The sequence below is a fragment of the Andrena cerasifolii genome, chromosome 9 (assembly GCF_050908995.1).
Source record: "Andrena cerasifolii isolate SP2316 chromosome 9, iyAndCera1_principal, whole genome shotgun sequence".
NCBI lineage: Eukaryota > Metazoa > Arthropoda > Insecta > Hymenoptera > Andrenidae > Andrena > Andrena cerasifolii.
The window spans coordinates 11967943-11992173 of NC_135126.1; the positions used below are offsets into that span (position 1 = coordinate 11967943).

At 48.1% G+C, this 24231-nt stretch overlaps 3 protein-coding genes across 4 annotated transcripts in view; 2 read left to right on the forward strand and 1 right to left on the reverse strand.

Annotated features, from left to right (window-relative positions):
* Positions 1-9: 9 nt before the first annotated feature.
* On the forward strand, positions 10-725 carry LOC143373293 (cx9C motif-containing protein 4). Its single transcript, XM_076820426.1, has 3 exons — positions 10-170; positions 286-422; positions 505-725. The coding sequence occupies exons 1-3, from the start codon at positions 113-115 to the stop codon at positions 520-522; spliced, it is 213 nt and encodes a 70-aa protein (XP_076676541.1). The 5' UTR covers positions 10-112; the 3' UTR covers positions 523-725.
* Positions 726-890: 165 nt separating this feature from the next.
* LOC143373282 (GPI alpha-1,4-mannosyltransferase I, catalytic subunit-like) lies at positions 891-2317 on the forward strand. Its single transcript, XM_076820408.1, has one exon. The coding sequence runs from the start codon at positions 1026-1028 to the stop codon at positions 2172-2174; it is 1149 nt and encodes a 382-aa protein (XP_076676523.1). The 5' UTR covers positions 891-1025; the 3' UTR covers positions 2175-2317.
* A 1610-nt stretch (positions 2318-3927) lies between these two features.
* LOC143373268 (irregular chiasm C-roughest protein) overlaps positions 3928-24231 on the reverse strand; it is a 280817-nt gene continuing 260513 nt past the window's right edge. Inside the window, exons 7-15 of one of the 2 annotated variants that reach the window (XM_076820370.1) lie at positions 22744-22871; positions 20477-20628; positions 19539-19849; positions 17508-17748; positions 16807-16962; positions 15961-16208; positions 15131-15366; positions 14110-14239; positions 3928-13009 (exon numbers count right to left, since the gene is read on the reverse strand). In XM_076820370.1, the coding sequence (XP_076676485.1) occupies positions 12911-13009; positions 14110-14239; positions 15131-15366; positions 15961-16208; positions 16807-16962; positions 17508-17748; positions 19539-19849; positions 20477-20628; positions 22744-22871 (1701 nt within the window). In that variant the 3' untranslated portion in view covers positions 3928-12910. The remainder of the gene's footprint in view (positions 13010-14109; positions 14240-15130; positions 15367-15960; positions 16209-16806; positions 16963-17507; positions 17749-19538; positions 19850-20476; positions 20629-22743; positions 22872-24231) is intronic. The other variant, XM_076820369.1, reaches the window with a different exon arrangement.

Consider the following 24231-nt stretch of genomic DNA (forward strand, 5'->3'; position numbering starts at 1 on the left):
CATTCGTAGCTGTTCGTAGCGAACCAAGGCACTCGCGTGGCAAATTACGCTTCGATTACGTAAGTCTCGTTTTATTAAACTTTTGAAAAACGAAGGGTACACGTTTCCTTGCATGACATCCAGCGATCCGTGTAAAAAGTTTGCATGCAAACTTCAACAGTGTCTAAATGGTTTGTGCTACTCACAACAGAGTTGCACTTGATACGATCAAGTGCATTTCTACATAACCTTTGCCGTTTGCGTTTGAAGCGTAATCCAAGTACCGTTCGAATTGTTCAATTTCAGATAACGTCTACCAGCCGTCACGCTGCGAGTCTGTTTTAGAGGAAATAAGACAGTGCTGCATCGTGCACAGGGCAGTATCAACGGTTTGCGAGGGTATAGATATTTCGAAACCATACGAGCACAACACAGTGGATTATGTAAGTTTAAAAGACGTCCCTTTTATAGATTATCCACTCGCTGCGTAGAATATTTGTTAATTTACTTGTGGCTTTACCTCAGAGAACAGCTCAAAAGTAAATCATGTTCAAGCAACGGTTGGTGTGGACTCAGAGACTGCTAATTGCGTCCATGGTACTTTTGACCATCGAGACAGTTTATTCGGCAAAAAAAGTTCCTTCTAAACCGTCGTAGATATGACTTGATGTTTGACCGTAACGTAATGTATTAATATATAGTAAATGGATGTGGTAATATATAATAAATAATGTAATCTATTGAGATATATATAAAGATGGAAGCAGTGAAAAAGGCAAAGGAGCGATTTAGAAAGTACCCAATTCTTATCGCTCATTGCCACGAACCCGGGGCAAAGTACGCAGCGTGCGTAGTAGCGAAGTCTAATTTGCAGAGGAATGATTGCGAAAGCGAGTTCAATGAATTCAAAATGTGTCTGATGAAAGCAGCTGCAAAAAAGAACACTAAATTATAGAGGATAGAGTCATATTATACGAGTTCTCATTTGCTTTTCACTGCTTAATCTATATCTGTGTTTCATAAGAACTGTACTTCACATTTTGAAAATGGATAAGTTATCATTTAAGACGCACTGTTCATTAGCTTTCCTACTTAGGGTAACTTTAGCGGTTTACTCCAATTTCCATGATAAGACTTTTAATGTTCCATACACTGATGTGGATTATAAAGTGTTTACGGACGCTGCAAGACACATGGTAAAGGGAGACTCTCCATTTGAGCGCGATACATACCGCTATACGCCATTATTAGCTTTGCTTTTAACACCAAATATCTTTGTTCATGAGAATTTTGGGAAAATCCTGTTCTCTTTCGTGGATGTTCTAGTAGCAATTTTGATAAGAAGAATCCTAACGAGGCAAAATTGCAGCGACAAGTTGAAACTTATCTGTGCTCTGATTTGGTTGTATAATCCATTCACTGTTATAATATCCACTAGAGGAAATGCAGATTCAGTGGCAGTTCTGTTAGTCATGTTAACTTTGGATGTATTTCAGCAAGATAAATTCGTTCTTTCAGGTTTATTGCACGCACTATCGATTCATTTCAGACTGTATCCTATTGCGTTTAGCGTACCTATGTATTTCTCTCTGAATGAGAAGAATCACCTGCTGCCGAACAAGAATCAATTGAAATTGGTACTTACTTGTGTATTTTCGATAGCTTTTTTAACTATTGCAAATTATTATTTCTATGGGTACAAATACCTTTACGAAAGTCTAATTTATCACGTGATACGCAAAGACACCAAGCATAACTTCTCCGTTTACTTTTACATGCTATATTTGACTGCCAATCAGCCACCGAGCATAATTGAGAAGATCTTCACGTTTTTACCGCAGCTGACGCTGCTGCTGATGCTGTCGTATAAATTCTCACAGAAATCCGAGCTGCCATTTGCGATGTTTACACAAGCTATGGTAATGGTGACATACAATCCGGTATTAACGTCCCAATACTTCTTCTGGTATTTATCTCTTTTACCACTGTGTCTCCCACGTTTCCGATTAAGCATTGCTAGATCGTTATGTTTATGTTCTGCATGGATCTTCAGTCAGGGTCTTTGGTTACTGGCCGCTTATCTGTTAGAATTTCGAGGATTAAATACGTTCACGTACATATGGCTCGCCAGTTTATTATTCTTTGCCGTTAACGTTAAAATTTTGAACGACATCATTGTTCATTATGAATACTAGGCTAAAAATAATTTAAGAATTAATTTACTGCTGCCGGTATCGTTTCCTATGTACAATCGTTTATACCTCCAACTTGGAAACATACCATTCATTGTCATCGCCATTAAAAGAGGGAGTCACTGAATAAAGGTTTCGGAAAAGTTTACAGACTGCTTGTACTTCAATCCACAAGTTTACAAACCTGAAAACCGAGCGATTCCTCCATCCTATACCGTGCTTTCGTGAGTCCCAATCCTCGGAAATCGTAGTTGGGACAGAGGTAGCGGTGGAAATGTAGAATCGATAATGATTCTTAATTTTATTCTTGCAGGAATACAAAATACTTATTTACAGATGGTTTCGTAAAGTAATAGTGGTAGATTCTTAAAAGGAATGTAGATATATAATAGTAATAATAATACAATAATAGTAAATCTTAATGTAGTAATCTAGATCAATTGTGAGCAAGAGCATCCTTTGGATCATCTTCAGAAATATTTCTCGTCGCTTTTATTTCTAAGCTGCTAACGTGATGATATTAATTATTATTGGGGCATTCCTCGTCAAATTGCACGGGAATGCTTCTCACAATTTCTGACGACACCACTCAAACGATAGTTTAACTCGATTGGAAAAGTATCCAACAAATTACCGTCGATATCATTCGTCGGACGATCGAATATCGGTATCGGAACTGAAAGAAACGGTTCTTCTTCTGCGAACACCCTGAATAGGGGGTATGATCATCGTATCGAAAACTCTTAAAACGAATGCAACGACACGTGTCACGAAATGGCCCAATGTCGGTACACGAATAAAAAGGGACAAACTGAGAGGTACTGTTCGTACAAGTATAGGTCACCACGGCAGACGATGCAACATATAAAAATAGCATTATTTTCTTTCATTGCTTTTGTTACAGTTTATTGAACTGCGTGCTATGTGAAATGATCTATCCTTTTGTTTCCCTCGGGGTGAAATTAGAGTCGATCTCTGCCCGAAGACGATGACTGGGTTCAGGCGAAAGTCGCTCGGCGATAACGATGTAACCGAATCCATCGTCGGATCTGGACCTTGCAGCGGTTCCCTAAATTCCCCTAAATAATCGAACTGAGCTTCGCTTGTCAGGGCTGCAAGGTGCAGAAGCTGTCTCGAATCAGCCTACGCTCGATCGCGATCGAGACACAGGAGCAGCTGCGTCTCCGAGAGAAAAAGGAACGCGAAGAGAAGATCCCGGGCTCGCCAAGATTCCATGTTACCCGGAGGATAGCGAGTAAAGCGTGTTGCTCGCTGTACGAGGGACCGTATTCGCGAGAAGTGCATTTGCGGGGCTGTAAAAGCGACAGTACGTTCTGGTGTGGCATTGAAACGATGCGCGCATACAGAGAAACGCGAAACTACTTTGCATGTGCACGCGCGCGACGGTCTTCTTACTCGTTCCCGAAGAACGTACGCAACGTTTCACCGCGTCCCGAACCACTTGTTCTTTCTCTGCCTCCCGCGCGTCAAACGGCTTTCACCGTTTCGTTATCACCATCTTATCTCGTCTTCTACCCATTCTCCGTAATTCTTCCAGAGCCTTTGCCAGAAAAATGAGAGGCCGAAGTCGACGATGAGACGCAAAATTCGCGAGGGTGGGTGCATGCCAGAGATTGGCTGCATCCTGATGCAACTTATGGGAGAGAACTTACAGGAGACGGTGAGGAATCGCTGCGTTATAGGGCTGTGAAGGGGTGCACAGGGGGGGGGGGGGAAAACGTGAGACTACAGGGTCTATTATATGGCAAAGATTTAATAAAATACGATAACAGCGGTGATACACATTACACTGTACGAGAGATATAAAATAAACGGCACTGGCTGCTTAATAGTTAGCACGTAAACCAATCAACTATAAATAATAATAATAATTAATGTTATAATGATTCTTGATGATTAATTCGAGTAAACGAAATGTACAGCTTAAGTATAAAAGATTGCGCCGATCCATCGCGATGATTACGGATACACAATAGAAATTTATCTAAAAAAAAAAGTAAAAAAAAAAAGAGAGAGAACGTACGTGGAAACCTCGTATAGATAATATCCTTACAGTAATAATAATTAATGAAAGGAGAGAAAATAATAATTAAAGCACTCGGTGCAACGCATGGATAAAATGCATCGACTTACACGACATAAACTCAATTAATATACACAACATTAAAATAAACATTCTCTTTGGTCTCGTCGTTTCTTTTCTTCTTTTTCTTTTCGTTATCGTTGCAAGAAAGAAAGAAAGAATGAAAAGGAACGTGTCTCGTCGCGTAAAATTTAGTCCTCCGGGCGTGTGAAAAAAATTGTACAGAAAAGAAAAAGGAGAAACGATCAAATTCGATGAGAGGGCGGGATGAGGGGTAGGCGAGGTGAAAAGCTCGAAAACGGGAAAGCCGATTTTATCGCTCGAGTGTGTGTGTGTGGGGGGGGGGGGGCGGGTGGGGTCGCGAAACGTTGATAAGGGCACGCGTTTAATATCTATCGACTGCCGCGACACGGGAAATCATTGAAGAACTGATATTTCTCGTCTGTTTTCCTTTTGTACTTACATTCTTATGGTATATTTATCGCGTTGCGACGTGATCGAAACGAGCCCGAGCAGCTCGAGAGGCGTCCAAGGGAACGAATAAACGCGAATAGGGACGTTAGCTACACTCGGAATAAAAGGGGATTGTTGGCACACACTGTCGAAGGGTAGATTTCTCGCTGCTTTCGATTCTCAACGATATAGTCTCAGCTTTCATTCCCTCTTTCACACTGTCACTCGCTCGCTCGCTCGCTCACACTCGCTCTCGTTTTCCCTGGCTCGCTTTATTTTCTAGATTTCCATCGTTTCGCTAAACGGAAGATCTTGTGCGAATGATGCGTCGTCTTTCTTCGCGGGCGACCAATCATTTCACGCTACGGACAACACACGGTGGCAGAGACACAACGACGGAAATGTTCCAATCGCGCGAGTACGGCAGCAGACAGACGCAGAAGGACTCGAAGCCGTGCCCGTTCACGGTGCTCCGCTTTAAGGTAGCCGTGCATTCGTCAATGGGATGAATAGGAGCCGAACGAGACTTGAAAAACTACGGCACCGGCTCCCTGTTTCCCACGGTTTTATTTTGTTTTTGTTCGCAAGGCGCTTGAAGCAAGTTTACCTTGACGGCTGGATGGCTTTGACCCACTCTCCTATTTCTCTTCCAGCGGCTCTAGGTGCATGCGTGGTCAGCGAAATACGAGAAGCCGGCCGTATCAGCCTGGCGTTAAAGTAAACACACCTTGGGCGCCGGCCTCGAAAAAGAAAAAAAAAAAAACGTGGGAAAACAAACACGCGCGGCTCAGCTGGGGTTGTAAGGAGCAGTCCGTCTCACTGTTCGCACCTCTCGCTCGGTCCCCATTGATGGATTGCACGGCGTGAAGTGGAGGGTTCGCCAGACAGCTCTGGCGACGCGTCCTGCTGCCTCGATCGGGCTGTCGATTTCCGCGACTCCGAGCGGATCATCCCGGTGCTCGAATTACGTCCAACGTCTCGCTTATTGTTAGTCAATTAGCGTCGCTGTACGCCTGCCACCGGGTATACACGGGGGAGGAATTCGGTATTGAATTGCGACCGAACCGACGCGGAGACGGGCGGCTGTGGCTCCGCGACCTCAGCGGCACGACATTTTTCTATCTTCTGTTGTACGATGAGAAGGGTATCGTTTCTGATAAATTGACACGGTTCGCGTTCAAATGAAAACGGGCGAGTGTGCCATCGGAGCTTAACGGCAGTCTGCGTTTCCTCGGTCGACGTGGTTGCTCGAAATTCGAGAACTGAACGGAGCTACGGGATTCTTGTATCGCGTTCCGCGGCGATTCAACTCTGTCGGGCAGCTCGATAGAAAGATTCGATCATTATTTTAACAAAAAAAAAAAAAATAATAAAGAGATCCCAGAAATCGGCGACACTTGTCCCGTCCCTTCTCTCTTCGTACGAAGATCCCGAAAGTGTCCTAGCTAGACGTTCCGTAGGCTATTATACAAAGTAATGTACAGTAGAAAGGATGATTCGCTGTTCGTAGTCAAATCTCTACAGTGAAGTACATATTTACACCAGGTTCCTTTTTCTCCTCTGTCACATCTCTCTCTCTCTCTCTCTCTCTCTCTCTCTCTCTCTCTCTCTCTGTACCGCGCACTTCTGTTACCATGTCGAAGGACCTTCGAATCGAAATCGAAATCGACGACAAATTAACTCCGCCCGCGATTAATTAGTTAATTAAAGGGTCATCGCGAGCACTCTCCTCAGATGCTAGCTATATCGACTGTGTAGAAAAAGGTTATGGTTTCAATGGAGCTAGGGGGAGGCGAATTGAGTAAACGAATCGGTAAAAACTAGTTATCAAACACCGAGGGTGAATGGCGTTTCGGCGGTTCCGGCCGCGGCTCGACCCGCAAACTTTGCCAATTCGACGGGCGATAGTATCCGGCACGTACCGTTCGCAACAAAAGTTCTCGCATCGATCGCGTTACGAGGATTGCGGCCCTCGTTGTACTTCTTTCGGATCCACTAACGTTTCCATTCAGCTGATTTGCCTCGCGCGGCCCAGTTCGTCGTGTTGCCTCATCGTCTCGGCGTTCTCCTTCGCGCTCCCCGCAATTAGCGCCACGCGTTATCGCGATAATTGCCCATTGTGGCCGCGCGCTGCACAGGCTCCCGTTACGGACCGAGTTCACCCAAAAAGTTTCGCGAGCCAGGTTCTTCAAAGTTCCGTTGTGCTTCAGTCGCCCTTAACCTGGCAGCGTTGCAAGGAAACCTTGTTGCACACCGCGCGTAATTGAAATTCCATTGTGCGCGATTTAATTATGCCGCGATTCTTTGCGCCTAGCTGCCTGGGCCGCGAGTACCGCGCCTTTGCGTCCAAGAACGTTGGAGAAAAATCAGGGAAAACGCCGGCAAAGGGGAGGCAATAACTAGCCCCGTTCGAAGTAAGATCATCCCACCGGGAATGTCACGAGCGTTTCTAATTATTACCACTGCCCATTCTGCGCTCCGTTTTCCTCTCACTCTGCGCGAAGTCCCGAGACTCGTACGCCCTCGCCTCTTCGGACGCGAGTTTCTTTCGTTTCAAAGATCAGTCGATATTTCACGCGGTTATGCAGTCTTTTTTAATCATGCTTTTCCTTATGAACGCGGAACTGTCTACCGTGTTTAAGATGAATCGATTGTTCGGGATGCAACCAGGTTCGCGGCTCTATTCCGAGGGTGATGTCGTTAGAAGAATGTGCGGGTGCGTCTTCGCGAAATTGTTCCCAAGCGTTGTCGTTCGAGGCGAGTACGCGCAGTCGGGTGTAAACTCACGGCGAGGTTTATAAAAAATTATTGGTCGAGATTACTACACAGCACGAATGTAACGCACGGTCCGAGAGTCTCTGTAAAAACGTAACTAGGTGTATTACCGGCTGCTGTATCAAGATCGTCGTCGTCTCATGGTCTGTCTCGCTGGTCGAGGGGAGGTTCGATCAATTAAACAGTAGGAGAAATTGTCGTCTCGTCGAAATTCCGGATGCGACTCGATTTGGGGCGGCCGGTCGTCCCGAATCAGAAGTGCTCGCGTCGCTTCGGAACGACCCACCCCTTCGTCCTCCCGCCCTTTGACATATTATAATCGCGCAACGATGGTCGCGATTCGTGCAGCCTGCCTGCTTGACTATACAAACGACGCGCCGACATCTAAAGATTCGGGCAACGCTGTGGCGCGATCTGAGAAAAAAGCTTAACATCGAGAAAAATATGGGGGTATATATCGTATATATATATATATCTCCTACGCGTCGTTCAGTCGAATTCGAAATAGTTTTATGCTCGGTGATCGATGCGACGCGTTTAACGCAGTTTCGTGAATAGCGCGCGAAAAAGTGTTCGTTTCCTAAAAAGTCACTTCTCGTTTCACGAACAGGGCAGTGTGGGGTCGCGACGGGAGGGGAAGGGCGGTTGAGGATTTAAGGGGAGGTAAGGGGGCGACTCGATCGTTTTTAATACGCGCGCACACGCGTTATCGGGATCGCTGGGGCTGATTTACGATTCTCCACGGCGATCGATAGTTTTTTTTTTCGTTGCCTCTTTTCTGTCGCCCCGCGTTTTACGATCAGACCCGAGCGTCAAAAACGTTATTTACACGGCGAACAATAGTAGGTATGGCACGTCCCATCGAATCGAAATGTTGCTCTTACTCCTCTCGTTTCCATCCCCTGTACAGGGCGGAGGGCGGGTGTCGCGATTAAATCACGATACGTGCTTGAAGGTGCTACACGGGAGGAACAAAAACGACCGAGTCGACGGATAAACTTTGCGAAATAGTAGTAATAGGCCATAATCTCTAGTCGTAAAGTATGAAATGTATCAACAAATTTGAAAAATTTCCCTCAGTCACCCGATTAGGCAATATTTTCTCTATCTCTTTCTCTCTCTCTCTCTTTCTCTCTCTCTCTCTCTCTCGCTCTCGCTCTATCTGAGTTTCTTCCTTAAATCGTTCTCGCTAGAGGACTCGTTAGATTGCCTAAGAATTTCGCGTTTTACAACACAGCGTTGACCAAGCCATCGCGCGAGGTTTCCCCGACGTGCGGCGCGAGACAGGAGCGATTTCGAGCGCGCAATGGAGCCGCGCGAATATAAACTTTCAATGAGAAAACAACGATCTCGGGAATTGCACGAAAGGAAATGATTGCACTATAGAAAAATAAACTATTCGAAGATATGTACGTACGTACACATATGTATATCTATACATACGCACCGTTCCCGGCGAGCCTCCTCGGGCGAAGGGAGGTGTCGCGGGAAGAGGGTTCGCGTGGCGATCGAGCGCGTACGAGGAGGAAACCACGCGTCGGCTCTCGTTCCTTTCCTTGACTAAAGGCGAAGAAATCGATATAATTTAATTAATAATTGACAGATAACCAATTAATACGTATAGGATGGCCCGGCGGCAAGAAGGCGTAAATTCCTAAGATTCAAACGACATAAACTTTTCTAATTTTAACATCGCCACGGGCCATCCAGTACATTGATTGTAATTACTTCCCGCAGTATACTTCGTTAACCTACATCTTTTAATAATAGAAATCATGTGTCTGTATGTATAGAATCTCGCGGCACTGCCGGGCCTCGTGCCGGCCCCTGAACGTCCTGCACGCAATCGCTTTTCTCGAATAGAGTTTATAGGCGAACAAGAGTTTCCCCGCGTTGCGTACGCGTGCACGCGTTTCGTTCGTGCCTTTTTATTCCCCCCCGGCTGAAACTGTACAGTTTTGGAATTCCACCAAGCAAATATACATTTACACGTTGCGTGTGCGACAGGGTCGACGCGTGCGCGCCTGCCGCGCTCCGCGAAACATCCAGTCCGCGCCCTAAGCACGCGCGCACGCGCCCCAGAAGAGTTCGTTTGCGCGTTTCTAATGAAAATCTCGAAAATCTTTCTCTCTCTCTCCCTCTCGCGCTCCCTCGCTTTTAAATAGTTAACAGTAACATCAGCATGAACATTGTACAGAGTGATTGATGTACAGTAAGCCGGACTTCCTGTGGACAGTTCCCGCTCCCGATGGGGGAGACCACCGTCGACGAGGCTAGACGACGTCGCTGCGAGGAGAGTGCACGGACGAACGGCGAGAGTCGGAGATGCTTAAGAGCACGATTAATACTACACTGTTTAATCACCGTTCCGACCCGTTCTCCCCGGCAGGACGTGGCTGGCGCGAACGAAGGAACTGATCGTTTGCTTGAACGATGAATCGCGCGGACGCGACGGATCGTGGAATGTGAGAACGAGTCCTCAATAGGAAGGAAGTGTACGAATACTGATTTTTCCGATCTTCGACGACGAGAGTCGGCGCCCTCTCGGGGGGAACTGTCCGCCCTGAAGCTCCACGCGTAAAGTCGGATATGCACAATAGTGTTCCTTTCTTCACAGTTATAAAACTAACTAAATCTTACGAGATACGGTGAGCAATAATTCCAGTTTATGTACAGAAATTATGTTACAAGACGTTACAATATAAAGATATCCCTCTGGCAATAGAAACGTATATTCGTTCGCCTAGCTTCGAACGCGCGACGATCATCGCCCGTTTCGTCGTCACTGACACGGTCGTTCCAACTTTCGTTATCTTTTTTTCTTTTTCTTTACTTTTTCTGTTTCTATTCCGTCGATCAAGCGACGCGCCACGCCGAGTATGGGCCAGTTCGCAATGTGCAGCCTTCTCTTTCGGAATCGTTTTTAATAATTGATAGGCTACCCTGTTTCGTTATCATAATCAATGGTATTCTCCTCGATGTAGGTACATCATCGCGACGCGAATCAGTGATATATCTGTCTGCTTTCTGTTTCCCTCCTACGCTCTCCTCTGTCGCGCTTCTCAGACTCGAGGGTATCCTAACTCGAGGCCGTTCCGTAGATCATCGCCGAGGAAACTCTGCCGATAGATCTTTTCCGCCATTCTCCTTCGTGTCCCCTCGCCTATGAGCTATAGACATCGCGAACGAACGGGAAAGGAACCGATACACTTTCGAGAAAAACGAGAGTAAATTAATAACGAGCGTAACCGAGCGGAGACTTCAATTCTTCCGAGTCCCGCTCGACCCTCGCCCGACACTTTCTGAAACGAAACCCGCGACGAGCTTCACCTAAGACGCTGCCTCCCTCCTTCCCTTCGATAGTTCATTCGTTAATATCGTTATGTATTATTTACACGAAGCCGTTCCATCTCGCGAACGAGCTTATTTCAATAGAGTATTCCTCTCGTAGCGCCGCCGAACTATAGGCCCTATGTTCATATTGACAACAGGTGTATAATATTTATATATACCTAATCATTTTAGCTATCTATTTTACAAACATCGGCCCGCGAACGTCGAACGCGCCGTCGACCCGTTCATCGACACGCGCCCGATCGGGCATGGTCGCTCAGGCCGGAGGTGGACGCGAGATCGCGACGGGATCCTGTCGGACAAGATCGTCGGGACGCCGCATCCTCTCGTTTAGTACGCTTGCTTGCGAATACCGCGCGAGATCTAAATGTTTCTTCTTTCTTCCCTACAAATTAAAAAGAAAAAAAAAAGAAAAGGCAGCGCGACACGGTAACGTCGAAGTAGCAGCCGAGACGTTGCCTGTCCACCTAGCCGGACATCCGTCTGCGCATATCACATATTCAAAAAGCGAGAACGTCCGACGAGCCTAGCCGTCGTCGTCGCCGTTGCACACGAACGACCGATCTGCTCGGTCAACTCGATGCTTCTCTCCGTAAGTAGACTGCTACTGCGACCACAACGAACCGCCACGGGATTCGAGTGCCGTGCTCGTTACTTCGTACTTCGAAGGTTCTTTAAATGCTTACCGAGATCTAAATTATGCGAATAAAAAGATTGTCGATACCGAGTGGTCTGTTCTCGTTCCGAAGAGCCCCTTCGATTTACGAGCCCAACCACCTTCGTCCTTCGTCCTCGCGAAACCTCCGAGACACCGTCCCACCGTTTCATCGTTCCCACCTTTCCGAGTCCGGGTTCAGCCGTATCTGAGCGTGTGCATTGACTTTCATGACGGTACCTTTCACATGCTGACCAGGTCTGTTCGCGGTACAGTCGGCTACCAGGCGATAGGATGCACTGTTCCCGTGTCGATGAAGGAACCTTCTTCATCCCGGTTCAGTCTTCTTATAATGGAATACCGTTCACCGATCTTCTCTTTCCAACGTTAACCCGATCCATACTCTCGTTCGAACCGTTCCTGGAAGTCAGTCGGGAGACACGTGTCCCCGATTCACTGTCGATCGCCGGTTTCCATATCGGTCGGATTGCCAGCAGGTGCGATCGCCACTTCTCCAGTTTCTTGTCCACCGATGCTCGAGGCGTCCGCCTTATACGTCACGGTCGAGGCTGTCCCCAGTAAGTCGTCGTGGCTCGTCGCCCTTTATCGGATAATCGCGGCATCAATTCCTTCGTACGCAGGCACGTATCGTAAACCTGGCCGGCCGGCCGGGCTCATTCTGTCGTGGATCCTCTTGGGCACCGTCTCCAGGACTTTCACACCTCCCACCGCGTACGTTTTCCTTTTGGCCAGGAGTTTCGCCGCGGCCCCGGATCCCGAATACTCGGCAAGCTCCTGCGGTCCTTCCATCGCTCGAACTTCTCGCGACACCTTTCGCCGCTTCTCCCAAGAGTCACGTGCGACGCGGTCCTCTTCGCGGCCAGTTTGCCCGCCCGGAATCGCGAAACTCCAGTCCGTGCCACCCGATGGATGCCCGCGAGTGGTCGAGGACTTGCGTCGCGGGACGTCGAGGCGGTGACGCTGCTCCACTAGGTGCCGATGATCCCTGCTGGCCCTTCGTAACTGCCGAAGCACCAGCTCCACGTACTTGAGCGCCTCGCCGTTCTCGGCCATTCGTTGCATTCTACCCTTCACCCGAAACTTCTTCCCATCGGTGTCGTCCCCCAGCCTCGGTTCACCGAGCAGTCGTTCCACCTCTGGCGTGCGCGCGATCGCGGAGGCACGTCGGGTGGTGTCACGGCGTTCCAGAACGAAGCTGCGGCGACTCTGATAGCGATAGCTCCTCGCTAGCGAGTTCACGAGGAACGCTTCGCGTGGCCTCAACGTGCTCGAGCGTGTGCTCGCGTGGTGAGCCTCCTCGAGGGCTCGACGATGTCCGAAGGTGGTGCTATTTAGGCCCGAACGTCGACGGTTCTAGTTCGGATAGACCCCCTGGCCTCATACATGCGTCGCTAACGTCCCTACCGCCGATGTACGCTTCACCGTCGCGACTCCGCCGTTTGGGCCACCTGTGATGTAGTGTGCCGAAAGTGGAGCCTGGATATGACAAAAGTAACATAAAAGATCAATAAACAGCAGTGGTTCGCGGTACGATCGAAATGGTGCTTTTCTCGTAAGTAGAATTAATCGGTAATTAGCCAGACACGCTGGCCGAGTTCTAGCGAACCCCACGCGGTACCCTCGAACCATTAAGGGGAGGTTCCGGTCTAAATGTCGATTTTTTTTATTTCATTTTTCGAATGTTCAATCTTTTAGGAATACGTGTTTAAAAGGATTTGTTGAAATTCGTAAAATTTCCGAAGTTATAGGCAGTTATAGGCTTTAAACGCGTTTTTCTCGAAACAGTGTTCTCAAAACGGTGGGCGCTGTATCTCCAAAAATTATTATCCGATTCGACTGAAACTTTTTTTATTTTGAAGAATATACTTCTGGCTAAGGGAGGAACTAGAAAAAATTACAAAAATTAAAAATTTATGATTTTCAAAGGCGTTGAAAGGACGAAAAATACAGGGAAAAGTGATTTCAATCTTGAAGTGTCGTTATATTCTAAAAAAATGTAATTTTTTGTAATTTTTTCTAGTTCCCTCCCTAGACAGAAGAATAATCTTCAAAATAAAAAAAGGTTTCAGTCGAATCGGATAATAACTTTTGGAGATACAGCGCCCACCGATTTGGATCAATTTTTTGACGCCTTGACTTTAACGGCTACCCAGGACCGTATGCAATGATTAATTATAAAACAAAAAATATATTTCCATAATTTAAGACATCCTTAATACAATGCAACAAGTCCCATTAAATTATATATAGTAGTTTTCCTTTAATTAATTCCTAAATATCACCTATTTTGGGGGGCTGTAGACCGGAACCTCCCCTTAAGGCTCATCGCCTTTCTCTTGTTCCGTGTCCCGCCCCGTGAAAGCGCGTATTCTCTTGCTCAAGGATACCGATCAAACGATACGCTGATGCGATACGAAAGGCCCGAGAGATTTAATCGGTCCGATTAGATCGACTCCAACTTGCAACTATCTCCGACGCAGATTTGCATGAACTAGTTCAGGTGAGCGTAGGAATGTACCTGAGATGTCGTAACTACGTCGCGGAATTTGACACACATTCACTGTCATTGTACTAACCTGCGGTCCAGCGCCGTTCAAGGTATTCAAGCTATTCATTCTCATAGCTTGCGTGTAGGGTGGCGGGGCTGGCGTTACTCCCGGCACAGCCGTGTGCGGCGCGTGTCTCAGCTGCTCCGCCGCTGACATTCTATTGTTTCGAAGAAAAGAACCGATCAGAAATCATAACTCCGCGGTGGTAGCCACGAATCCGTATTACAAATATTACGAAAACAAGCCCCGGACGGGAAATCTGCACACTGGCAGCGCAGGCTTTCTCGATTAATATTAAAACCCGCCGGCCCGATCGAACCGTCCTTATAAATATTCACGACAGAAGACTCATAATTTACACGGTATATAATTAATCCGTAGAGACGGTTGCACGTCGCTGGCAAATCCGTTGATCAAGAACATCGTAAATATCGTAACTACGTGGTGGCGGGCCGAAGACGCGTCGAAAGGCTTCGTACAAAGCTAAGTCTCGAATCGTTCTGAATATTTCTCGAAATGGGGGCTCGTTGAGGAGTTAAAGTACAGAGGGTCTTGAATATTTGCATGGTCTTTAACGTCAAGTACTGTCCCGGCACAATACCCGTTCGTTCCCGCTGCGAAGGAAGGCTCGCTAAATCGTTGAAGAATTTCAAGGTGTTCGTGACGCGCAAGACATTCGGGACTTTCAAGATCTCTCCGAACTGACGGGAACTTCTGGGCTTCGAATAACACTCGAATCGTTCGGCATTCGCCCGAGTCAGAGATTCGAAGGCCTGCCGGTAATCGTGCCGTTAACAGGACACTCGGACAATGTTGTCGGCGACGTAAAGCCGATTCACGGAACGTCACGTCTCTACCCTTGGCGATGATGCAATCGCCATTTTCGCCCTGGATCCGCGCTCCTCTGTAGGATTACCAGCGGCGAAATACAATTACAGTTGGTCAAAGGTCTCCTCTATTGTACCGTGTCGAACTAGATTGCGGGTACTCGATGGTACAGAGGACGCGGGTCTTCCATTGATACCACAGGAAGTCCTGGCAACTTTACCTGAGGTAGGGGTTTCCATACGTTGCGGAGAAACGCGGGTCGATCGCGGGGGTTGCTTGCGGGGTGGAAGTGCCCAAATTCGCGGAACTCAGGCCGATCTTCTTCGAGGCGAGTATCCCGCCCGACGGTATCCTGCTTAAGGATTCTCTGGATGCGCCCACTCCCTGCGTCGTGGGCGGCATGTAGTCGCGGGTGTAGTCTACGTATGGCACGTAACCGTTATTGTTACTGCCGTCCTATAACAGAGTACGGGAAGGGGCGAAATGTTAGCGACAAATGCCAGGTTGCCCCGTTGGAGTGTGCTGTTTTTCTGAACGGGTCGCTTCTGGGATCAAAAGGAAGCGGGTGGAATTGAATGCAGCTTGTGTTCCCGTTTCTTCGAGCTCCTTTTCCGTTCCACTTTTTGTTTTTAATACGCGTAGAGCCCGTTTGGTGGATGGACGAAACACGAGGACCGAAATACATAAACGACACGGAACGGAAATTAATTCCCCCGGGCACGGCATCGGCGCAGTGCACCAACTTTCGTGCACGGTCGACGTTCGGTGCGCCACGGTGGCCCATGAATTCTCCTGTGCGTTTCGAAATTATAGTTTATCGGGGTTGAAATGCAATTTACTTCTAAGAGGCTGGCAAGATAAGGAGAGGAGTATCGGCGAGTTTATGGGAGTGGGTGACAAGGTTAAGGATAAGCGCTGCTGGTCCTCGAGAGTACATAGTCCATGGAAGATTCTATATCTGGCGGGGCGCTCTTTCCTCTGGTAGATGGGTAGGGCGGGATATAGCTCGGCGTTCCTGGCCTGCACGTTTCGCCAATAATTTCCACTTACGTTATTTTTTGGTGGGAACGACGGCTCCGTGTAATCAGCGCTGTAACGATATCCCAGAGGATTCGGAACGGGTCCCGCCAATGCCAATGCGTTGACACCTCTCGTGCTTCCTTCGCCCTCGCTGTCAAGTGCTGTCACGCTTTCCGCATTGCTGACACTCGATCCCGCTCGTATATCGGCTTTGACATCCGAGAGGTTGCTGCTTCTGTCACTCTCTCGATATCGATCCGCGTTCGAGTCTGTTTCTTCTGCCGGGGGAACAAGAAAAAGCCCATCCAAGTCAAGAGCAAATTCTTTCAACGCTATAAGAATAGGTGGGCATCTATCGCGTCGCCTTCGTCGCTCCAAACTTTCGTGCTCCACTGGCACGATCAAATACTTTGCCAAGCAACTGGCAGTGCGAGATCAGCTTCGCATAAAGATAGACAGAGGACATTGTATAATCAAATACGCGAGCGCACTTTTATCGATGCTAGAGATTCGTTTATCGCGAGACTGCAAACAGTTTAACGATCGTGCGCGTCGCTAATAAATACTAAATACTTTGGGATAACGGGTTGGGCCACGTCGACTCCACCCTACCAGCCGGGGATTAAGCAGAACGTATCAAGGCTCGTTTGCATTCAATAACCAATCCTTCATCCGCGGAACGTTTTTCCGCATCGTTAGCGATAGATGCCGAACGATAACGCCCGTGTCTCCGTCGCGCCGCAGGCGGCAGCGATACACGTCATACGGGGAAATTACGAAATTACGAGTCACGAACGTGCGGAAAGAAAGAAACAATGGAAAAGCGCGGCGCGGCAAATGCGGCTATAATTCATGCGAACATGATATTCCACTCACGCATGTCAGTCTCCTGGGTCTGGGCTGTCCTCGGCCGCGGCTGTTTGATGCGGTCGCGACACTGCAGAATTAGTATAATGATCACGCCAATCAGGATCACGCAGACGACCAATCCGCCGATGATGAGGATCAGTTGCCAATCGACTGGAATCAACGCTAAGCGTCACGGCTGGTTAAAATCTCGGGTATTTAGCTCCACGAGTGAGGCGTTGTTCTCGTTACTCTGTTCCTTTTGTTTTGTAAACGACGTCACAACGGCCGGGGGGGGGGGGAGGAATAAAATTCGGGGGCCGCGAGTGCGGCCGACTGCTTAACGAGGCCGGCTAAATTTACCAAAGTGCACGCAAAATGCGCGCGGACCGCGCGCGCATCGTCGGTTAATTGAATCCCCCGGAATTTACTACGTAACGCGCGCATCCGCCGATGAAACTTCATAAAACGACCGGCCGAACTGCAGGTGTGTTTCGTAAATGCTAGCCAGAGCTGTGGGTATGAATTCCATGCGTTGAAAGGGAAGCGTGGAAGTGACGAAAAGATTTGTCGGAGACCACGACGTTCACTCGCGTCTGTTGACTTCTTGCGCGCGTGCCGGCGGCCGCGGTGCAAGCAGTCGCGCTGAGAAAAAGCGCAGAATCGCGAGAAGAGGGGGAATATGTAAAGTACAGTGGAAAAGGGTCGGGTCATAATGGATATGAACTTACTGTGTGCCGTCAGCTTGATTATGACGGAATCCGTGCCGAAGCTATTCGTGACCGTGCAGTTGTAATCCCCGAAGTACGTGGATATGGGATCGAGCAGCGTGACAGTGCTGACGACCCTCTCGCCGGTGTATTCCTCCTGCACGTAGAAAGGCGTATTGTTCGACGAGAAATTGAGCTCGCGACCAGCGAAGCTCCATACCACCGAGTCCGCTTTTGGCACAGATATCGCGGTACACTTCACCTGCGAAATCGAGGAGGAACAGTCGAATGAAAAAAAAGCCTCCGGTTCGTCGCTTGCCCCCTTCGCGCGGCGAATCGACCCCGGTATACACTCTGTGTCCGCCTTTTAAAGCGCTGTGACGGTACATCGGCGGGGAAAAAACGAGGGAAGAACGGGGGGGGGAAACAAGCGAGACAGAAGGGGGCGAATAAAAAAGAAAGAAGGGAAAGAGACGCGGAAACCGCGGCTCGTCGATCGCCACTCCATCCGTGTCTACGGCTGTTCCGTACCCGAGCTGCCCCAGATTCCATCGAAAAATATCCGACGGTCCCGCGTTCTACGCCCGAACCCATTCGTTACACGAGCCGTGGATTTCGAGACGGCGAGTCTGGCGGTCCGCCGCGGCCCCCAGTTTTCCGCGTATTTTCCATAAATGCCTCGTTGCGGATCCCGCCGGGGGAAGTTACGGTGGCATAAATCGGGCCCGCGCCACGCTCGTCGGGTTTACGGGACATCGAAAACCGAACGGAAAAATAAACGCGGCCGATCGATGGAATTTAACCCTCTAGTACATACGCCTGCCTTAAGGCGGGCACTTGTTTAATCCAGGAGTTGGGCATCTATAATTTTTTTTTTAGAATTCTCAGTTGCCAGCCTTAAAAGTATTGGCACACTGCACATATTAGCCTAAGGAGCATGTCAATCTGACGTTTCGATTTGACAGAAATCTAGTTTGAAGTGCATTTTTGAGCTAAGCATGCTGCGAAAATTATTTGTGAAAGTAAAAAAATGAAATAAAATACTTTCCGACACCGTACAGCTAAAAAAAATTATTCGTAAGTAGTTTGTGCAGTGATCTATCAAATGGAATAAAGATTTGAAAGCAAAAAATAAGTTATAGTTAGGGTTTTAGTTTATCACCCTAATAATTGATGCGTGAAAAATTTACTTGTGCACCTTTTAGCTCTTTGTTCATGAAATTTGGTACCTATATATATATATACATATATCATATCGTAAGGCACACAACTATTACGCTCAGAATAAATAACAGCTACACGGCTACGTTCAGGCGGAGCCGAGCAGCGTTCCCGTTACTTCACCATATCCTTCGGGGACCACGCAACTCCAATTAACAAATCCACGATCGTCAGATGGTGGTGGCTAATTTCTCCTCGATCGCTGCTCGCGAAAATGAACTCACCGGCCAATATATCTGATATCGACCTTAGGCCGGCTCGCGATGGCTTCTCGCGCTTCTTCTGTGCTTTGTTAAACTTCACAATGCACAACAAAATAATTCTCTACTATATCATAAATTTATATTTTTTTGAACATTTTTTTTTATAGTTTTTCATTAAAAATAAAGTATTTATTTTATAAAAAAAACACCCACTACATTTTTTGCACTTGCTACACGATCCCGCCTTAAGGCGGTGACCCAGAAGGCTGCCCTGGGGAGCCCAGACGTCCTCCAAATTGAAAATAGACATCGGATTCGGTCTTTCCATCCCCGAATTAGACTAGTCTAATTTTTTCAACTGAATTAAAAATCTATGCACTAGAGGGTTAAAAGCCCGATCATATCTTCAGCTACACGAAATCTTTACGTGTCAAGGTTTCGCGAGCTTAAAGATCGAGGTGGCGGCGAAAGCTGTTGCGTGTTTCGTTATTTCTACTTATAGAACATACTGGCACAGTTTAACCTGGAAATCTTGGGTTACTCTATTGGTTAGTGGTAGATGTTCGTATAAAGCCCGGCTGTCTATCGCGGATCCCCTAAAATAAGTGAAGGAGCAGTTGAAGAGTACCTTGACGACTCCCTCGTCGGGCACGTACTGGACCCTCTTTGACACGATGCTCGGCGGTCCTCGGATGTAGATGTTGGCGTAGCCGGTGAGCTCCTGAAAACCGGACACGTAAGACCTGCAGAAGTACCGTCCAGCCGTCTCGTGATTCACCACGACGCTTATGTTCGGCGTGGTGGCGACCTGTCGCTCCGAGTCCTCGTGGTACCAGCGTATCTCCGGTGTAGGGTTCCCATCGACGTCGCACTGCAAGATCTCTGTCGCCCCGTATTGGGTCTCGACGGAGAGTGGTGGGTGGCGAAACTGCGGCCCGTCTGCGGAATTCAATTTTGACCTCCGGCAATCCCTCGAGATTGATACGACAGGGCAGAGGAGAAAGACAGGGAAGAGAGAGAGAGAGAAAAAAATGGAATCGTAAGACTCTAAGCAGCACGGAACCGCTTCATCCTGTCCTATTTTCTACCGCGTTACCAAAGGATCACGTTCGCCACTTTTGCCCCCGCAAAAGAGGGGCCATAAATCGGCAGTGAGCCGTGGAGGACGCTCGAAAAAATACGCCGACAAACGGTCCCCTAAGTAGCCCAATTTATCCTCTTGGTGCGCTTTTGACAAGCGTGATCCTGAATTTCGCTGATGCCCCGTCGCGCGCGGAATCCCCGGCGGCCTAGAGATCCTCGCTAAATAACGCGATGAAATGATATCACGATAGCGTCCTGCCCCTGGACGAGGCAGCAGGGTGGAGAGAAACGGGCGAGTCAGCGAATAATAACGCGTGGATTCGGCTGCGTCGCGACCTCGTAAAACCTCGACCACTTCGCTCGCCGTGCAGGCACGCGACACGTAAAGGCGATCCCCGGTACCATAGGCAAATTATTCCAATCCCCGGGTAGAAGTTAAAACACCAACGTTCGATATTTAGTCCTCGGTTCATGCGTACTCACAGGTTATGTCCAGGGTCTCGGTCTCCTCGCTCTTGCCGACGTCGTTGTGAACCTCGCACTTTACGATCGCGTCGTGAAGGTCGCGGGTCGCATTGTGGATGATCATCTCCGTGGCGTAGTCACCGATGACCTTCTTGTCGTTGATAAACCACCTGGGGAAACGGTCAAGAGGATAGGCTGGCGAGCGTGTAATTGCAGGATAATTTGCGCGGCCCTCGCGCGCAAAAAAAAGAGGCCAGCCACAGGCGGTCGAGTCGCGCTCAGGCGAAAGAGGCATCGAGATAATTATGCATTTTTTAATATACTCCAGTTTCTGCCTTTCCTCCTCTTTCGCCGACCTCCGCTGCTAGTTTCTCACCCACTCGTCCTCCGTACTCTGTGTAAGTGGCGTTCCTCGGTCATTTTTCTCGATGGTCGATCGATGCGAGCACCCAGCCGGTCCACAAAGGTCCGGGAACGCGGGAACAATAACCTTTCGCGAATTAGTTGCCCCCTGATCGTAGTTTATGCCCGTTCTGGACGCGGGAGTCGCAAGATTTATCTCAGGCGCCGGTACAATCGATGAAAAGAGCGGCGAGGATGGTCTCGGATGGCAATAAACGAGAGAGCTACCTCTTCTCGGCGCCCAGATCACCTTCACATACGTTATCGAAGAGGAAGACGGGAGAAAAGACCGAATGGGACGAGCGCGAAAGTTGACGGGCTCGTGTATCTCGGAAAGGATCCGTGCACCCCTTTGCTTGCCCCTACGTCAAGCTCGACTTTCATCAAAGTCCCCTCACTAACAGCTAGCGAATATCCTCCTCGGCGCTTATTTTATTATGTTCCCGAGATTAACCGGTTGAGAAGTTTGGTCGCAAACTTCGGTTCCCCTTCGAAACAAACGCGTGCCTTCTTTAACGATTTCTATTCAACACAAGTTCGTAAAGTTTGAGGCGAGGGCGAGGATTTAGTCGCGAAGTTGTACCACTTCGTTAAGGGGGTATTCTACCCAAAAATTCTATTTTTTTTTTTTGATTTTGAAATATTTTAGGGTTTCGAAAATATGTCTCTAAAATATTAAGGTGAAATTCGAAAAACTCCCAGAGTTATAGGGATTTAAGGCCGTTTCAGATGACTAGGAGCCGGTTTTTGATTACACAATCTGCGCTTCGGCGTGTAACTTGTACAAATTTCAATATAATGCATTCCAAAAATTTGTGTTGATAGTTCAAGCACTACTAAATACGTGTGCAAAACCCCTGCCCTGTAGGTGCGACAGGTTTTCCAGAATTAATTTCCAAATATCACCTTCAAAAACGAGTGTCTAGACTAGAACACCCCCTTAAAATCGTTTACCGTACCCCTACGGTCGAGCGGACTTCACAAGTCATATTCGTAAACAGAGCCATTCAAGCGGCCGCTTGCTCTCGCTTTCGTTTCGCGATCTCTCTTTTATCGGACCCGCGAGGACAAACGGCACGATCAGTGTGTGTACACACGTAGCGAATGGACACAGAGAACTCGCGGAGCTATCGAAGCGGGCAACAAGACCGCGGCGTAATGCAACGCACGGCCGGCTAACATTGTCCTCTCTTTATAACGAGCATCAATTATTCGCTTACTCCGTGGCGCAACCGATTGCTCGCTAATTCTCCTTTTGTCCCGCGCGTGTGCGCCGCCGCGCGTTGTTCGCCGCCGGTGCTGCTCGATAAAACGACGCCTCTGTGCCCGCTGGAAACGCGCGAAACAAGCGCTCTCCTCTGTCTCGGGAAATCCGGTGATAGCCCGCGCGCAATTCCTCCCGTACGTTCCCCCACGATTTTGGCCAATACCCTACTTTCGCTTGGGGAACCACGGATTCATGAAAACGATGGTTTTTCAATAGAAAATCGATAGGACCGCTTCCGTTCCCTTCGCAGATACCGTACGAATGCCTCTGTCTCACGTATACACCGTAGCCGGGGCAAACTCAATTGGCCTCTCAAAGGCATTTCCTCAACTGCAAATCGGAGCGGAATTTCACGTGCGCCGTAGAAGCGCGCTCGAAGGGACGGAGGTGTGGTAGCCAAACAATACGGCAGCGGTATCTCCTCATTGGCATCCAGCAGCCACTCGATTTTCCTCCTACTGTAGCAAACCGTGGTATCATCAACATCGGCATCCCTTGCACTCGACATCGTCTCGAACTTAACGAACGCCCTCGCATCGATCGCCCAGCATCGCGGATTGGCTAGAGGGGCCAGGAGCTCGCGAGTGCTCGCGTCGCCGGCGTTCTCGCCACTCACCTGTACTCCACGTCGGGCGGATTGGCGTCGGCACGGCATTTGAACCGAAGCTCGCTCCCCTCGACGATGCGGCCGTTCTTGCCCAGCCCGGAGCGGATTCTCAGAGACACTTTCGGCGCGTAGCGAACCTGAAAGCCAAGATGTCGGATAGGAAGCGTTGCAGCACGGGATGCCTGGGACGTCGCGCGAGCTGATGCTCAAACTTTCATTACCATCGCCAGCAGAGCGTCGCACAGTGGGACGGATCGACGTTTAGGTAGGCATTCAGTTCATTTCTTATATATTTCATCATGTAATCAGAGAGTGATTGGAATCGAATTTTGGAGAAACAAATAAAAAGGAAGCAAGCAAGTTCCAATACTGAATTACACGCAAGAAAAAGCAGCCGAAAAATGACAAACCAGGATGTTTTAAATCATTTACTAATAAGCTCCGATACAGGGTGTCCGCGGGAAGACTGGACAGCTGGATATTTCCTAAGGTACTGGAGATAAAAAAATAAAAAAATATGTAATTGAATGGTTCCAGGGGGCTAATTCATTAGCCGAGACGATTTTTTTTCGATTATTATTTTAAAAGATACGATGGTCAAGTTCGGTTTTTCAGATGGAACTATTTTTTTTGAAGACCTGAGCTGATAGTGCGTTTGTGCAAAAAAATATCAATTTTTCAAAAGATCGGATGCGGTCGGATATGAATAATTGAATTTTGTGAAATTTAATCTATCCAGAATTACGAGGTATGCTTGAATTTACGGACAAATACGAACATAAGCCCCGATCCATATACATGGATGTATATATATGGAAATCAACATGAAGGGACTCTTGAAGTCCCATTATTAAAAAGAGCGACGAGAAAAAAAATGATTATTGTATTTATTATACAATATACTACCTGTAATCTTAGATTATAATCATTAAATGATGAAGTATGTAAGAAATGAACTGAATGCCTACCTAAACGTCGATCCGTCCCACTGTGCGTCGCGATCGATCGCGGAGGCGCTCTTGCTTGCTCGCGTGACTCCCGGAATACCCCCGCGTACTTTATTTTCCGTCGGACGTAATTTCTCAGCAATTAATATCGCGCGGTGACAAGCTTGTAAACGATGCTGCCATCGTACAAGGTGAGATAAGTTGCCTGAACATCCCCTGGACACGTCACGGGACAACACCCCCCTCCGCCAGAGTCCAGAGTTACGACATCGTTATGAATCATTAACATCGTTTTAAGAGGTCTGGCAGGGGGAGGCGGCTCCTCCAGTTCGTCTCACCCCGGGAATCTCGCGAAATAGAGGCAGCAGCTTCATTGTCCACGGGATGAAAGCAAGGAGATGGGGGGAAGCGAAAGTAGCCCCGTGTCGACCGGCGATTACGGCACGGACCAGTTTTCGGGACACGGCGTTAATTATTCTTCGCCTCGTTACCGCGTTTCTGGCCGGTTTCGCGCGTTAATCTCGTTCTTCGGTAGAAAAATGGGCCGGCG

Bases quoted from the DNA above. Each gene is read 5' to 3' on its own strand.
- LOC143373293 (XM_076820426.1), top strand. From the start codon at position 113: ATGACATCCAGCGATCCGTGTAAAAAGTTTGCATGCAAACTTCAACAG. The intron at 171-285 runs GTTTGTGCTACT...GTTCAATTTCAG, and splicing joins ACTTCAACAGTGTCTAAATG to ATAACGTCTACCAGCCGTCA.
- LOC143373282 (XM_076820408.1), top strand. From the start codon at position 1,026: ATGGATAAGTTATCATTTAAGACGCACTGTTCATTAGCTTTCCTACTT.